At 36.8% G+C, this 14,543-nt stretch overlaps 2 protein-coding genes and 1 long non-coding RNA gene across 3 annotated transcripts; 1 reads left to right on the top strand and 2 right to left on the bottom strand.

Annotated features, from left to right (window-relative positions):
* Positions 1 to 3,921: 3,921 nt before the first annotated feature.
* LOC115717386 (uncharacterized) lies at positions 3,922 to 4,858 on the top strand. Its single transcript, XR_004011745.2, has 2 exons — positions 3,922 to 4,329; positions 4,427 to 4,858. It is a non-coding gene; the product is annotated as an uncharacterized LOC115717386 (long non-coding RNA).
* Positions 4,457 to 6,843, bottom strand: LOC115716559 (uncharacterized). Its single transcript, XM_061110476.1, has 5 exons — positions 6,812 to 6,843; positions 6,624 to 6,719; positions 6,328 to 6,471; positions 6,073 to 6,249; positions 4,457 to 5,917 (listed from the first exon to the last, which is right to left on the bottom strand). The coding sequence occupies exons 1-5, from the start codon at positions 6,827 to 6,829 to the stop codon at positions 5,651 to 5,653; spliced, it is 702 nt and encodes a 233-aa protein (XP_060966459.1). The 5' UTR covers positions 6,830 to 6,843; the 3' UTR covers positions 4,457 to 5,650.
* A 617-nt stretch (positions 6,844 to 7,460) lies between these two features.
* On the bottom strand, positions 7,461 to 11,494 carry LOC115720441 (uncharacterized). Its single transcript, XM_061109315.1, has 5 exons — positions 9,206 to 11,494; positions 9,057 to 9,111; positions 8,136 to 8,930; positions 7,886 to 8,023; positions 7,461 to 7,793 (listed from the first exon to the last, which is right to left on the bottom strand). The coding sequence occupies exons 1-5, from the start codon at positions 9,301 to 9,303 to the stop codon at positions 7,461 to 7,463; spliced, it is 1,419 nt and encodes a 472-aa protein (XP_060965298.1). The 5' UTR covers positions 9,304 to 11,494.
* Positions 11,495 to 14,543: the final 3,049 nt, after the last annotated feature.

Below are 14,543 nucleotides of genomic sequence, written 5' to 3'. Positions count from 1 at the left end.
GATGTTTACTAATAATGAAAACTCAATATTTATTTAAATACGATTTTAATATTTCATTAAAATATTATTCGTTGGAGTAAATATTGCAATATTTTTTGTAAGATTACATTAACGTCTCAATCGTTGGAATCAAGATTACAATCAGTGGCGGAACCAGCCCTTAGTCTTAGGAGGGGCCTAAGTATGTTGATTTTTTTTAGCATAAGGATAAAGATTTTTTGTTCTTTTGTAGGACAAATATGAAGAATTTAGTACATTGAGAGCATAGGGTAAATTTATAGTATACCCCTTAAGGGGTTGTATTTGTTTTAGCATTCAGGACAACTTTTAGTGAACTATTTTTCCATAATTGCGTACATTACAATTATTGAAAATTTTTAGAAAATTTCGAATAGTATATAGTGTAAAAAATAAGGTTTAAATATTTAGTTGAATATACGACTGTTTTTTCTTATACGTGTGGTAAATAACTATTTGAGCTTTATTTTCGGTACTGTAAACTATTAAAAATTTTTTGAAAATTTTATATATGGTCCTAAATAAGTACATCGTATGCGATTATGAAAAAAAAAAAAGACCAAAAATTTTTGGGTGATTCTACAATGCACCCCCTTAAAAGGGGTGCAGTAATGCACCCTTACCTATTTCCACATTGAGAATAAATTTGAAGTGTAATTTTTTTTCATATTCATATTCGTTTACGTTATAGTTAATTAAGATATTCTATAAAATTGTGACAAATTCGGAATAATTTACAATATAGAAAGTAGTGTTCAAACAATCTATTTCACACGCTTATAAAATAAAATAGTCACGTGTGCAACACACTTTTTGAATCCTATTTTTCGGCGTGTTAAAATTTTTCAAATTTCTTAAAATTTTACAAGATATCTTAAATAGAAATAACGTACACGACCATAAGAAAAAATTTGACTAGAAAATTATTTAGATTCTAAAACAAATATGGTGCATCAATATATTCATTTAAAAAGGAGTGGTGTATTGTAAAATTTTCCATAACTTTTTTAGATGCCGAAATAGATAGCACGTCTACCAGAACGATATTGATACAATTCTAAACAAAATTGTTTTAGTATAAAAGCATAAATAATCATTGGCCCATTTATGAGCTTTTGAGTTTTGAAATAGTCAATTTTCTATCAAGAAATATATATTTAAAAAAAAAGCAATTAATATAGATATACATTTAAAAATCAAAATGTGAGGAGGGGCCATGGTCCCAGCAACATAGTACCGCCATTGATTACAATAATTTTTTGAATACTATGTGACTCTGCTACGCAAATGCTAACCTGAGTACTTAATGCGACTCGCATTAACCAGAAAACACCGCCTGTAACAGTGTGAGTGCTGTGAAAGGTTGACTGCCGCTCATTAGAACCCTAGCCCGAGAGGACGTTCAGTGAGTTGATCCTGTGGATAGTGACTCTGCTACACCAATGCTAACCTGCGTACTTACTGTGACTCGCATTAACCAGAAAACACCCCAGTAACAGTGTGAGTGCTACGAAAGGTTGACTGCCGCTCATTAGAACCCTAGCCCGAGAGGACGTTCAGTGAGTTGATCCTGAGGATAGTGACTCTGCTACACCAATGCTAACCTGAGTACTTAATGTGACTCGCATTAACCAAAAAACACCGCCTGTAGCAGTGTGAGTGCTGTGAGAGGTTGACTGCCGCTCATTAGAACCCTAGCCCGAGAGGACGTTCAGTGAGTTGATCCTGAGGATAGTGACTCTGCTACACAAATGCTAACCTGAGTACTTAATGAGACTCGCATTAACCAGAAAACACCCCGGAATAACGAGTGTGAGTGCTACGAAAGGTTGACTCGCCGCTCATTAGAACCCTAGCCCGAGAGGACGTTCGGTGAGTTGATCCCGAGGATAGTGACTCGCTACGCAAATGCTAACTCCGAGTACTTAATGCGACTCGCATTAACCAGAAAACACCGCCTGTAACAGTGTGAGTGCTGTGAAAGGTTGACTGCCGCTCATTAGAACCCTAGCCCGAGAGGACGTTCAGTGAGTTGATCCTGAGGATAGTGACTCTGCTACACCAATGCTAACCTGAGTACTTAATGCGACTCGCATTAACCAGAAAACACCGCCTGTAACAGTGTGAGTGCTACGAAAGGTTGACTGCCGCTCATTAGAACCCTAGCCCGAGAGGACGTTCAGTGAGTTGATCCTGAGGATAGTGACTCTGCTACGCAAATGCTAACCTGAGTACTTAATGCGACTCGCATTAACCAGAAAACACCGCCTGTAACAGTGTGAGTGCTGTGAAAGGTTGACTGCCGCTCATTAGAACCCTAGCCCGAGAGGACGTTCAGTGAGTTGATCCTGAGGATAGTGACTCTGCTACGCAAATGCTAACCTGAGTACTTAATGCGACTCGCATTAACCAGAAAACACCGCCTGTAACAGTGTGAGTCTTTGTGAAAGGTTGACCGCCGCTCATTAGAACCCTAGCCCGAGAGGACGTTCGGTGAGTTGATCCCGTGGATAGTGACTCGCTACACCAATGCTAACCCGCGTACTTACCGTGACTCGCATTAACCGTAAAACACCCCGAATAACGAGTGTGAGTGCTACGAAAGGTTGACTGCCGCTCATTAGAACCCTAGCCCGAGAGGACGTTCAGTGAGTTGATCCTGAGGATAGTGACTCTGCTACACCAATGCTAACCTGAGTACTTACTGTGACTCGCATTAACCAGAAAACACCCCAGTAACAGTGTGAGTGCTACGAAAGGTTGATCCGCCGCTCATTAGAACCCTAGCCCGAGAGGACGTTCGGTGAGTTGATCCCGAGGATAGTGACTCGCTACACCAATGCTAACCCGAGTACTTACCGTGACTCGCATTAACCGTAAAACACCCCAAGAATAACAGTGTGAGTGCTGTGAAAGGTTGACTGCCGCTCATTAGAACCCTAGCCCGAGAGGACGTTCAGTGAGTTGATCCTGAGGATAGTGACTCTGCTACACCAATGCTAACCTGAGTACTTAATGTGACTCGCATTAACCAAAAAACACCGCCTGTAGCAGTGTGAGTGTTGTGAAAGGTTCACTGCCGCTCATTAGAACCCTAGCCCGAGAGGACGTTCAGTGAGTTGATCCTGAGGATAGTGACTCTGCTACACCAATGCTAACCTGAGTACTTACTGTGACTCGCATTAACCTGTGTGTCAGAGATACTGATAGTAACAGGATGTTCATTGTTACCATAACGAACCCCCCGTGAAGAATTGTAAATTTGTAAAAAATATTCCAACATGTAATTTTCGGCTTCATGACAGAGATACTGATAGTAACACGATGTTCACTGTAGACAACATTATTTTTTTTTATATATAATATTAAAAAAAACTAAATAATTATAAAGAAATATTAATCAAGACTTTTATAAATGTATTTGTTTGTATTTTTATATCATTAAGTGTGGTAATAATATATTCGGGTGTTTGCAGTGTCGGTAGTGTAGTTTTTGACCCTTTTTTTTTTAACCAATCCATACATGCGGTTTTTCCAATTTCTCAAACCGCAGTCGCACCGCGAAACTAAAAATCGCAGAACTCGCACTGCGGAAAATGGTGCGATGCGTACTTGTTTTTCGATTTGGACTATTACCAATAATTAAACTATCACAAATACAACAAAACTTGAGTAACAATTGTGAAAAATTAAATTTCAATCAACGTAAATTAAAATATTTAATGTTTACTAATATTGGCATCCCTACTAATATTATTTAATGGATTTAACAAATATTTAGTAATGTAATATGGGACGTACACTGTTCACTTGATGGACCTTGTCAATTCACACAACACTAAAATATTATTTTAAAAGAAAGGACCGGTTGAGACATGACATGATACGCTTCCCAAGGAAACAATCAGCCATGCCCTATTATGTTGTACGAATTAGGTTTTGAAATTGGGGTTTATTTTGGCACCAAGATTGATAATGTTAGAAAACTTTTTAAAAAAATTCATTTTCCCACCACTAACTCATTTGGAACAGCCTATATATAAACAGGTGCCCCCTTTACTTGTGAGTGACACACATTATCTCCACCATAGTTAGAAAAAAAAAAATTTGTACACCTCACTCAGAAATTATAGTACATCGCACATGGTGGCTGGTGGTGGAGAAGACTCATGCGGGTTCGATGGGGGTGGTCCGCCTTGGAGAAATTCACTTCAGGGACACCCCCATTGCTACTGTGGTGATCTAGCTTATGTTTGGACTTCTAGTAGTAGAGCAAATCCTGGTCGTCGATTCTTCGGATGTCCACACTATGTAAGAGTTTTGTCTTTTTAGATTCAAAAGTACTTCTCATTTATGTTTTCTGTACTTAGGCAGCCATGATAAACTAATAGGGTTATTTTCAACTCAGGAGAACGATGAAAGTCGAGGATGTGATTACTTTTGTTGGATCGATAAATCACATGGTAAGAGAAGTACAGATGCTACACCTGGATTGCGAAACCAAATCAAGATTTTCGAAGAAGATAAGAAACGCAATGAGAATGTTATTAGAAAATTAATTTTTATCATTTTTATTTGCCTTCTCATCATTGTCCAACTTATATTGCGTTGAAGATATGGGTTGTCCCAAAATGCAAATGTTTTGTATGTCTTATGTTCTCAAAACTTGTTTAACTTAATTGTGTAGATCTTAATAGAACCGTGTGGATGATGACGAAAATTTCATTTGGTATGAAGTACCCACAACGTTCTCAAAATTTTATGTTTTCTACATTTCTAATTTCTGTAGCAAATTTCGTCAATGGGTTCAATGTGAAGTTGCAAAATTGTATATTATTCACATCTTCGTATTTGTTATGTGAAGTAGCGCAATGAGAATGTTCTATATTCCATATTTTTCCTCATTACTATGTTATGAAAAACCATATTTAAGGGGGCTATTGTTTATTTACATTTGGTTAGAGTAATGGTACATTTGGTTAGAGTAATGGGAGTTGATATGGTATGGTTTCAATCTTTTTTTTTTTAAATGTTCTCAAAACTCAGTTCAAAGTTGAATGACTACAAAGATTTGGTAACTAACATCAAACAATTAACAAGTGACCTTTGTCGTTATTTGTAATGTCATAGTACATGTGTTTTGAAAATACGGTTTAAGGAAAAATCGGTTTAAAGTTTAATGACTACAAAGATTTGGTAAGATTAGGCAAGTAACATGATTTCCTTCAAATAATTAAGAAGAAGTCACCTCTTCACCAAAAAAACAAATAAAGAAAATTAAGAAGTCACCTTTGTTTTCTGGTTAAATAATTTCTGTGAAGTACAGTCAAGTACAGTCAACTACTTTGAAGTATGGGTACATTGTAAGAGTTGTTATGGTATGAGTACAAAGATTTGCTAAGTATGGTTTAATATATTGTCAAAACTAAAATAAACACAAGTCTGTCAACATAATAACCAGTTCCAAACGTGAACTAATAAAAACAGATGTCTAAATCCAAATGCTCCGAAATCCAAACTAAACAACACACAAATAACACAACATATGCTCCCAAATCCAAACTACACAACACACTAATCACACGACCTATTAATAACACAACCTATTAATAACACAAGTGTTTTTCACACACTATTCACCATATGAAATCTTAGTCTTGGTAGACTGAAGCCTAGGGGAGGCTCTTGACGGGGGAAACATGTTTGCATTGCGAGACTTCGCTGTACTGAACCGAGGATCGCGTGGAGACTTTGACGGACTACGCAAAGGGGCCGAGGACGATGCAAATGAGCTGCCTTGTGCAGCCCTACGATCTTCAACCACTTTGGTACGAATTTCATTTTGTTCATCAGTTATGATCCTCGCAGCGATTTCCAAACGTGCCTCAACCGGGTGAAACTGTGCCACAATACAGAAACAAAAACAAAAACTTAGAAAATGTAATTAACTCTAATCAACTTCACAGTAAAACACCGAATAAAATTTAAATTACACAACGTTAATCTCAATCAAACTTGCGTAGTACATTCTGCAATATTTAAAAAGTGGTATACCTCATCAACTACTTCTTCCTCATTGGCCACAGCGTCCATGTACTTCATGACGTATACTCCGCAATCTCGGTCATTGTCTTGTTGAGGAAGCCCGCGATCTTTCCTGTCAATTCTGAAATCCACGAAAGTCACATTCTTCGACCTATTCTCCTCAAACAAAAGGTCCAACGTCGACAACTGCAAAGGTATACAATTAGTTAGAGTCAAGTACACAATGAGTTATTCACATCAAACAATGAAACTTTGCAAGTTTACCATTTCTTTCGTAGCCTCCACACGATACTTCTCATTCATTGCGGTGTGTAGGGAGTCCATAAATGAGACAACCTTCGACTTCATATTCACTTCGGCACCAAACCAATGTGGTGCACCTTCTAGAGTCAACACCGGCACAAACATCTACAATTGAATAGAGGAACAATAAAGTCAAAAATAAATTGAAATTACAGACCATATAGATATTCGACACTACAATGACCAATATGCATCGCTAACATATCTCACTTTTCAAAATTACAATTAAGAACGACCATGTGTATATGATGAAGTACCTTGACGCATTTTTCGAAGTTGTCTTCGTAAAACAGTTTTGACCACTCCCGGTCTTTCGCAATCCTCTTCACATTAAACGAACCCAGAGTTTTTTGCTGCAAAAGCATTGTTCATCTTCTCAAGTAACAGAAATTACAACCAAACTGAATTACAAAATTTAAAATAAGCTGTACAGCAAAGCAATTACCGAGATGCGAGTGGGCATGTACCAAACACGAGGTTGGTCATGTAATCGACTATCACGTTCGTACTTGTTCATTAGTATAGAAAAACGATCAATGATCCGCAACAAAATGAAATATGATTTACACATGTACAATAAATGATACATATTTAGTTAATACTTTGACACTTACGGATCCCTCAACTTCTCGCAATCTGCCGCAACGATGCCATGCACCTCCTATCCACTTCAAACTTTCGAAATTTCGCAAGCACATATCTGATTCAATTGTAATCAATGTAACTGTTATTAAAAATTTCTACAAGTATATCATAATGAGAAATACGAAAATAACATTTACTTACCCCGGATCTAACGTGTTGCTAAAAATAAACTTGTAAAACCCATATTGGTTACGGGGGATCGCTTCCTTCGTCTTGAATGGCCCGACAACAGTTCTGCCCGACTCAATGAATTGCTCGTACGCCTTATCGTTGAAGTCATCCTCAATTAAAGGCACATTCTCCGACTGTGACTTCTTTGATTTGACGGGGGCTTTGCCTTTATTCCAGAAAGATGCCACTTCGAGTATATCAAAGTCCTCATCGTCGAAGGTCTTATGTGCAGCACCTTCATCTTCAACGGATTTTGTAACGAGATAGTGAAGGCGTACTTACGAATCCACCACATTTTCGTCGGATAGACCAACAACATTAGTCTTCGAACGGACAGGGGACTTCAACGGGGACTCCTCCACGGCCTGGCTGCACTCTGCCTTCTTCCCCGTTTCCGCAGCAGCATCCTCCTCCAACTCTCGGTCAATACCACCTACACCTTCTCCTTTGTCCATAAATTTCAAAGAAAATGATCTCAACTGAGACTTTAACTCATTCGAGATGTACTCCTTCAACTCGTTGATAGAGCTGACAAAGTGGTCACTGCTCTTTCTTCCTTCCGAGTCCGAGTAGTAGTTGGGCAGTATTACGGGATTCGAAGTGAGCGTTATCTGTTAAACATAACAAATTTAATTTTTCAAACCCAAAATAATTAATATCAACTGAAATCACTTTACCACATTGTAACCAAAATTCGATGTACCTTGTCGCTGTTGGGACCCCCATTGTCTTTCACAAATTTGTAAGCGGACTTACATTGTTTACTACCCCAAAAATCAACGGGGAGCACTGTTCGGTCGACATATCCAAAGTTCCACTCCACGTGAGTCAAGTACACCAACTGTCACAAACAAACAATGTATTGGTAATACATTCGACTAATAAATGACAATATTATATTATAAACTGAATAAACACATTTACATAATTGAAAGATAACAAAATCAATGTACCTGGAGGAATAAGGTGCAGCCAGATACATTCTTCGTCGCCTTATTTCGGAATCTGAAAATTGAGTTCATCAGATACCTGAACCCCGCAGTCGCCCAGTTCTTGTGGCGAATGTCCCTGGTAACCCTAAGGGAGTGCAAGTACCCCGAAGTGATATCGACCCCCGTTTTCGGCGCAAGGACTGTCCCTATGACCACCAAAGAAAATTTAATGAGAAATAGGCTGTCTGCCTCAACGCACTCCAACAAAGATTTCTCCAACATTGTCAAGGACACGGTGTACTCGACAACGTTCAATATCTCCTCCAGATATCGAGTGTCACTATCACCCTCGGTGACTACAGGATCCCCTCCGTCGTCCACCCCCATAACATCTCCGAACATCGCGGCAGATAAGTGAATTTTCCTCCCATACAAATCCAGTATGCTAGTGGTTGGGTCAACATGTTTGATTAACCAACTCACTAGTCGGGTGTCAACGTATGGTGCATCCTCTCTGATGAATGATCCAAATCCAGCATTTTGGATCACATCTTTCTGCTCCAGGTTCAGGTTCTTGCAAATCCTCATTAAACGGTTGAAGGAGCATCGACCGTACACAGATGCTTCTTCACTATCAGGAGCACCCTCTTCCTCATCCACCTCCACTTTCTTCCCCTTGGCATCAGCTGCCTTTGGTTTCCTCCCCCTTGTTTGCACAGCCTTCTTAGCGGGATTAGGGTTAGGGTCATAGCTTCTCCACTCAGACTTCTCCTCGTCGGTGAAACCTTTATATTGCACTTTTAATTTGTCGGTAGCCTGTAATATGAGGCAAACTTACATCAACTACAGAGTACATGGAAAGAATCGTAAAGTACGTCAAACAACCCTACGTCAATTACAGACAATTGATATAAAAAAATTAAGTAACAGTCGACATCAAACCTCTTTCTCAGTTAATCCCTTCTCAGCTGCTCGAAGGGCTTTGTAGTTCGCATTGCTACATATGGACATAATTTCAATCAAATATATAATAAAATAAATGTTAACCATCAATCACACGAGTAAACAACTATCCATCATTCAAAACTTACAAGAAATTTCTCCAACCAACCGCATTATCGTTCGGCTCGGGGGTGACATCCTTCTTTACGGGTTCATTTCCCCCTTTCCTTTTGCGTTTCCCAGCCATGTATGATGAACCTAACCAAATTAAAGATAAACAAATTTAAACTATAAGGACTACATATTTCAACAAATACACTACATAAAAAAAAAAAATTGACCAAAAGACAATGAAAATCGTGCATTGTAATCACCCAAAATCACATCAAATCAACTTAACCATTCGGCATTGGAAAAATTCAGATTTCAAACACACATTTCATGCTTCTTCCATGTTACACATTAAAGTACATTAAAATGATGTGAAACTCTTTTCAACTAAATGATTTCCACAACCAAAACAATGAACAAAACAAACCTTAACTACTAACTCCCATAACTAAAAAGTGGTACAAACGAGTTGGTACAATCCGTGAGAACCAAGAACATAAAGCACACACATGAATAGACAAAATTCCCCCAAACTTAACCAATCTGGGTACCTTGTACCTCTTAATTCATAATGAACAGAGTACAAAACCAGTTGGAAAACATTTAATATCAGAATTAACAAAACAATGCTTCACTACTAACTGTCGTAACCAATTTCAATAACTTCTCCAATAATTCATATACACAAAAAAACCAAACTGCCATAGTTTTTATCAATACTGTATCTCATTAACTCATGAATCTTGTGTCTAAACCATCCAATTTTTCAAAACAAATTCATAACAATAGTCAAATCTAAACTACAACTTCTAATTAAAGTACAACAATCACTCACAACAGATAACAAAAAACATCACATTTGGTAAGTAACAATCTGAACTAAAAAATTTAATACCATAGTTTCTTTACCTAACTAACCATTCCATTGTTTTCCTTACTTTCAAAAATTTTTTTTCGGTCAATATAGGCCAGCCCACGGTAAAACATTTGGGTAAAAAAAATACACACCAAATTGACCATACACGTGAATCCAAAACACTTTCACAATAAAATTACCAAATTACCAATCAAAATTGATTTTCAAAAATAATTATTTTCCACCAACACTATACATACCAATGTTTACATTGCTTTTCTTTCTTCCATTACATTATTTTCTTAAAATTGTTTCACTGTATTAGGATTGTTAATCCTTCTGTTCATGATTCAAGAATCATGGCAGTGACAATGGTGAAAACAGAGAACGAAATCCAATCTTCAATAACTGAATATATTCACTATTATTGCATATATCCAGAGTACAATAGAAGAGTACTTTATATATTCATTACACACCATAACCAAAAAAAATTAAATCCAACAGACTATACTCGAAAGGAATTCCTCCTACCGATAGAGAGATTGAGCGGAGATTGGGCAAGGGAAATAGTGCCAACAAGTTTTGCTATGCTTTCGGATGAAACCCTAAATATGACTTTGGTTTTTAATTGGGCTTCTGGTAGTGGGCTATGATTATATAGGAGATTAATTGATAATAGAATATTCCCAATACATCTTCAAACAAGTTTCGTACAATAGAACACAAAAACAAAATAAAATGCACATACACGGTTGAAGAACAACACTTCTCTTTACAAAAGTTTAAATCTTTCTTTAACAATGTTAGACAATTTTTCACATCCCCAAACTAAAGAACGAACAAACATGCAAAAGAAGAATAAAGTTGGTACATTCGGAGAAACTTACTTGTACACCGAGGTCGGAGACGGAGAACCAGAAAACGAAGTACAGTAACTCCCAACGTACTGCAGTTTCCTCCCCCAAATTTGAAAATAATTTTAATCACTACAAGAAAATGTGAAGAACAAGAAGAAGGAACTGTGAAGAAGAAGAAGAAGGAAATGTGAAGAAGAAGAAGAAGAAGAAGAAGAACAAGGAAATGTGAAGAAGAAGAAGAAGAAGAAGAAGAAGAAGAAGAACGAAATCTGAAGAAGTGTGAAGAAGAACCAAATGTGCCCTAAATACCCCACGAACCCACTATTTAGTGACTTTTCAAAATTGCTAACTGTCACCCGTACATCAAACGTCACACCTCACACGTCAATCGCCAATCGGTGTCAGTTTTTCAAAAATTAATTAATTTAAAATACAAAAAACCAACCGGTTACCATTTTTCCCCCCCTAAATACCCCTACTTTAACCCCAGCCATTAGATCATGCCCCAATTTAATCCAACGGCTACAGTACAATCACGGATTGTATTCCCTGTTTTGGCATAACGGGACCAAATCCTGTCCCTATATATATATACATATATAGTAATTGATGACATTGACGTGTTGGTATATTTTTGCTATCTTTTCCTTTAAAAATAAAAAATATTTGACCATGACTTAAGGGGGCCACCAGCCAATATAGTGAATACATATTAATTAAAAAAAAATTATATATATATAATAGAATATGTAAATTCTTGGGGGGCCATGGCCTCTTTAGATGGCCAAATCCCTCCGCCCCTGAATACACCAAGATAAATATTTTACTATAGTATTGATGTAATTTTTTTTGGATTATACTTGAGTTAAATTGTTTGGGAACTCAGTTCAACTTTTTGAGATCTGCATTTCATGGATTTAAAAATTGAAGTCAGGATATTAGTTTTATGTAAATTAAACTGGATTTTCGGTTGAATTTTAATTTCGTAAAAGTTTTTCTACACTTTTTTTTTATGAATTCGAAATAGCCCTATTTTGATTGATTATGGTCGTCTTCTTAAGTGAAGTCGTCGGAATTAATGGTGGTTCTTTTTCTGGTTGAATTTACGTTTCGGTTGCATTGGATTGCTGCGTAGTTGCGCGATGGTTGCCCAGGAAGCATAGATCCTGGTTGAAGATGTGTGTAAGCGGTTGTGTAATTTTTTTATTTAAATTATATATTTATTTATTTGGTCAATTAAAAGTATTTTTATAATATTATTACTTTTTTGGTTAAACTAAAAAAAAAATTCTTTTCTTATTCACTTGTTTCTATTTTTACATTTTCTTTGAATCATTTTGTTTACTATCGTTACATTTTTTTTTTTTTTTGCTTTTTTTGGTTTCTATATGAATTCTTTTTCTGTTTTCTTTTTCAAATTCATTTATTAAAAATATTTTTGAAGAAAAAGAAAACAATCACATCTGTAGAAGTTATCCAATTACCAAAACCAGGTTTAGAGCTTGGTATTTTTCAGTTTATATATTTAGTTTTTTAGGTTCTTTTTATCTTTTACTTTCTTCTTTAATTTTTTTTTTTTTTAAGAAAACCCTGTATCCATTAAGAAATAGAAATTATATGTTCAGGATACAATTAAGAGCATAAGTAATACTTTTTTATCTAAGCTGAAAGCATATTTAGCTAGTAGGTAAATAGCAATATTTGTCACTCTAACAACATAACTAATAGTATTTTGAGGAAATGAAGATAACAAGCTATAAATATTGCAAATCAAATCATCTAAATAGAGGTTGATATTAGTTGGATGGTGAATACTATCGACAAGAACTTGGCAATCTGATTTAATTTTAGAGACAGCAATTGTGTTTTCGAGACACCATTTTAGAGATTGTTGTAGGGAGAGAGATTCCATTAACAAAGGCAAAAAAACACCAGGCCAAGGGATGGAGGTTGTCGCAATTAAATCTCCTTTACAGTTGCGTATCACAAAGCCAAGGCCCATTTTGCATCTGTTTATGTCTTGAACTACATTAACATTCAATTTCAAAAAACCAACTGGCAGGGGTATCCAATTTGTTATCCACGTTTCTGGCATTGGACACGTGGACTCTAGGTCAGCATCCAAGACTCAGCAATAGGGCCATCGAAAAAAGTAAAGTGGGCCAATCCCACTTGGATAAGTCCTTCTAGGAACGAATCTTAGCTCCGCAATCGCAAATCCTTCTGCCTTCGGCAAGCCATGTCCGGAAGCATGTCCAGTACCACGAGACCGGAAGAAGACAGTACGTTCCCGAAAGACCCTTCTAGTTTCCCTTTTTATTCCTGTGCACAAATAAGGAAATTCCAAGTGTTAGAGAACAACAGAGTATCATATCAAGATTAATTAGAAAACTTCTTAAAATGAATCTTATGCAATTAATTTACAGATTAATAGTCCACAATCAGTGCACACGGTGTTGACTAAATCAATCCAAATTCAATCTGCCTAGTCAACAGATCATCTTGTTTGTGGGCTCATGAGACAGTCTAAGGGTATTATTTACTGTAAAATCTCCAATAGAAGGAAAAAGAAAACCTAATGTAATTCTCAAACTACTATAAATAACCTACGAATCTTATGAATTAAGGGTTGAACTCTCTTACAAACTTTGCTCAGGCAAACTTGTGAACATATATTTTTTGTATTCTCGAAGACATTTACAAGCTAAAGAACTACTAAATAATACTGACTCGTGGACTAAGGCTAATTAATGCCCCAACCATATAAAAAAATTATTTGTCTATTTTACTCTTTATCTTTTGATTATTTGTTCTTTAGTTTTTATCATGTATATTCTGTTTTCAAAAATCTCGGTAAATATTTTGGTGCTTTCGTTAAGAGCTAAAGAAAGCAGTGAGACCACTTGCAGAGTACGTTCGAGTAACCATGGCTCTCACCTAAACCAAGTCTGGTCTTTGTTTTACTGTCCTGGTGCCAAAGCTGGAGACTTTAGTGACCCCTAAGAGGTGACTAGTTGTCAGAAAGGTCATCGGGACAAAGATCAAAATCGAGATGATCCTATCATCAAAGACACAAAATTTGGAGAAATTAGCTCTAAAGACGCTGAAGTTAATGTCAAAGATGTACCGGAGGGTATGCAGGAAGACGACTCTCAAGACAAGGTTACTGATGACAACATTGGAGAGAAGAGCCAACTTGACGAGTCAGACCCCGTGGTCATCATGGCACGACAACTTCAAGTGGCCGAAAGCAGACTAAATTGACAAGATCAATTCAACGAGTTATTACTTGGCAAAATGACCAGAATGGAGGCTGTAATGACTGCCCTGACTAAAATAGCTCCTAACGTATTAGCTCCTCCAACAATTGATGCCCCTAAGAAAGCAAATCCAAAAGATCCTGGAACTTCAAGCGTTTGAAAAGACAAAGGCAAAGGAATCGTTGTTGAAGAACCAAAGAAGACTCCTTCCACTAAGCAGCCTAAAAAGTCTAAAGCTGCTAACCGACCTCGACAGAAGAGGAAAGGAAACCACACTTCAGGGTATGGTGTGTTGGGTTTTGTACCCTAGATAAAATTCATTTCAATATAATCATATTTACTAATTAATATAAGATCAGAAATTGATTCTATGTTGCATGGTTCCCATGATTTATTTCAT

This window comes from Cannabis sativa, chromosome 2 (assembly GCF_029168945.1).
Source record: "Cannabis sativa cultivar Pink pepper isolate KNU-18-1 chromosome 2, ASM2916894v1, whole genome shotgun sequence".
Lineage (NCBI taxonomy): Eukaryota > Viridiplantae > Streptophyta > Magnoliopsida > Rosales > Cannabaceae > Cannabis > Cannabis sativa.
The sequence above is the reverse complement of the archived record's forward strand: the minus strand, read 5'-3'. Positions and strand labels throughout refer to the sequence as shown.

Coding starts and splice junctions, on each gene's coding strand:
- LOC115716559 (XM_061110476.1), bottom strand. Junction 6,250..6,327: donor TGGAGGCTACGAAAGAAATG/GTAAACTTGCAA, acceptor ATACCTTTGCAG/TTGTCGACGTTGGACCTTTT. Junction 5,918..6,072: donor AGGAAGAAGTAGTTGATGAG/GTATACCACTTT, acceptor ATTGTGGCACAG/TTTCACCCGGTTGAGGCACG.
- LOC115720441 (XM_061109315.1), bottom strand. CDS start 9,303: ATGGCTGGGAAACGCAAAAGGAAAGGGGGAAATGAACCCGTAAAGAAG. Junction 8,931..9,056: donor AGGGATTAACTGAGAAAGAG/GTTTGATGTCGA, acceptor CTCATATTACAG/GCTACCGACAAATTAAAAGT. Junction 8,024..8,135: donor GCTGCACCTTATTCCTCCAG/GTACATTGATTT, acceptor TGTTTGTGACAG/TTGGTGTACTTGACTCACGT.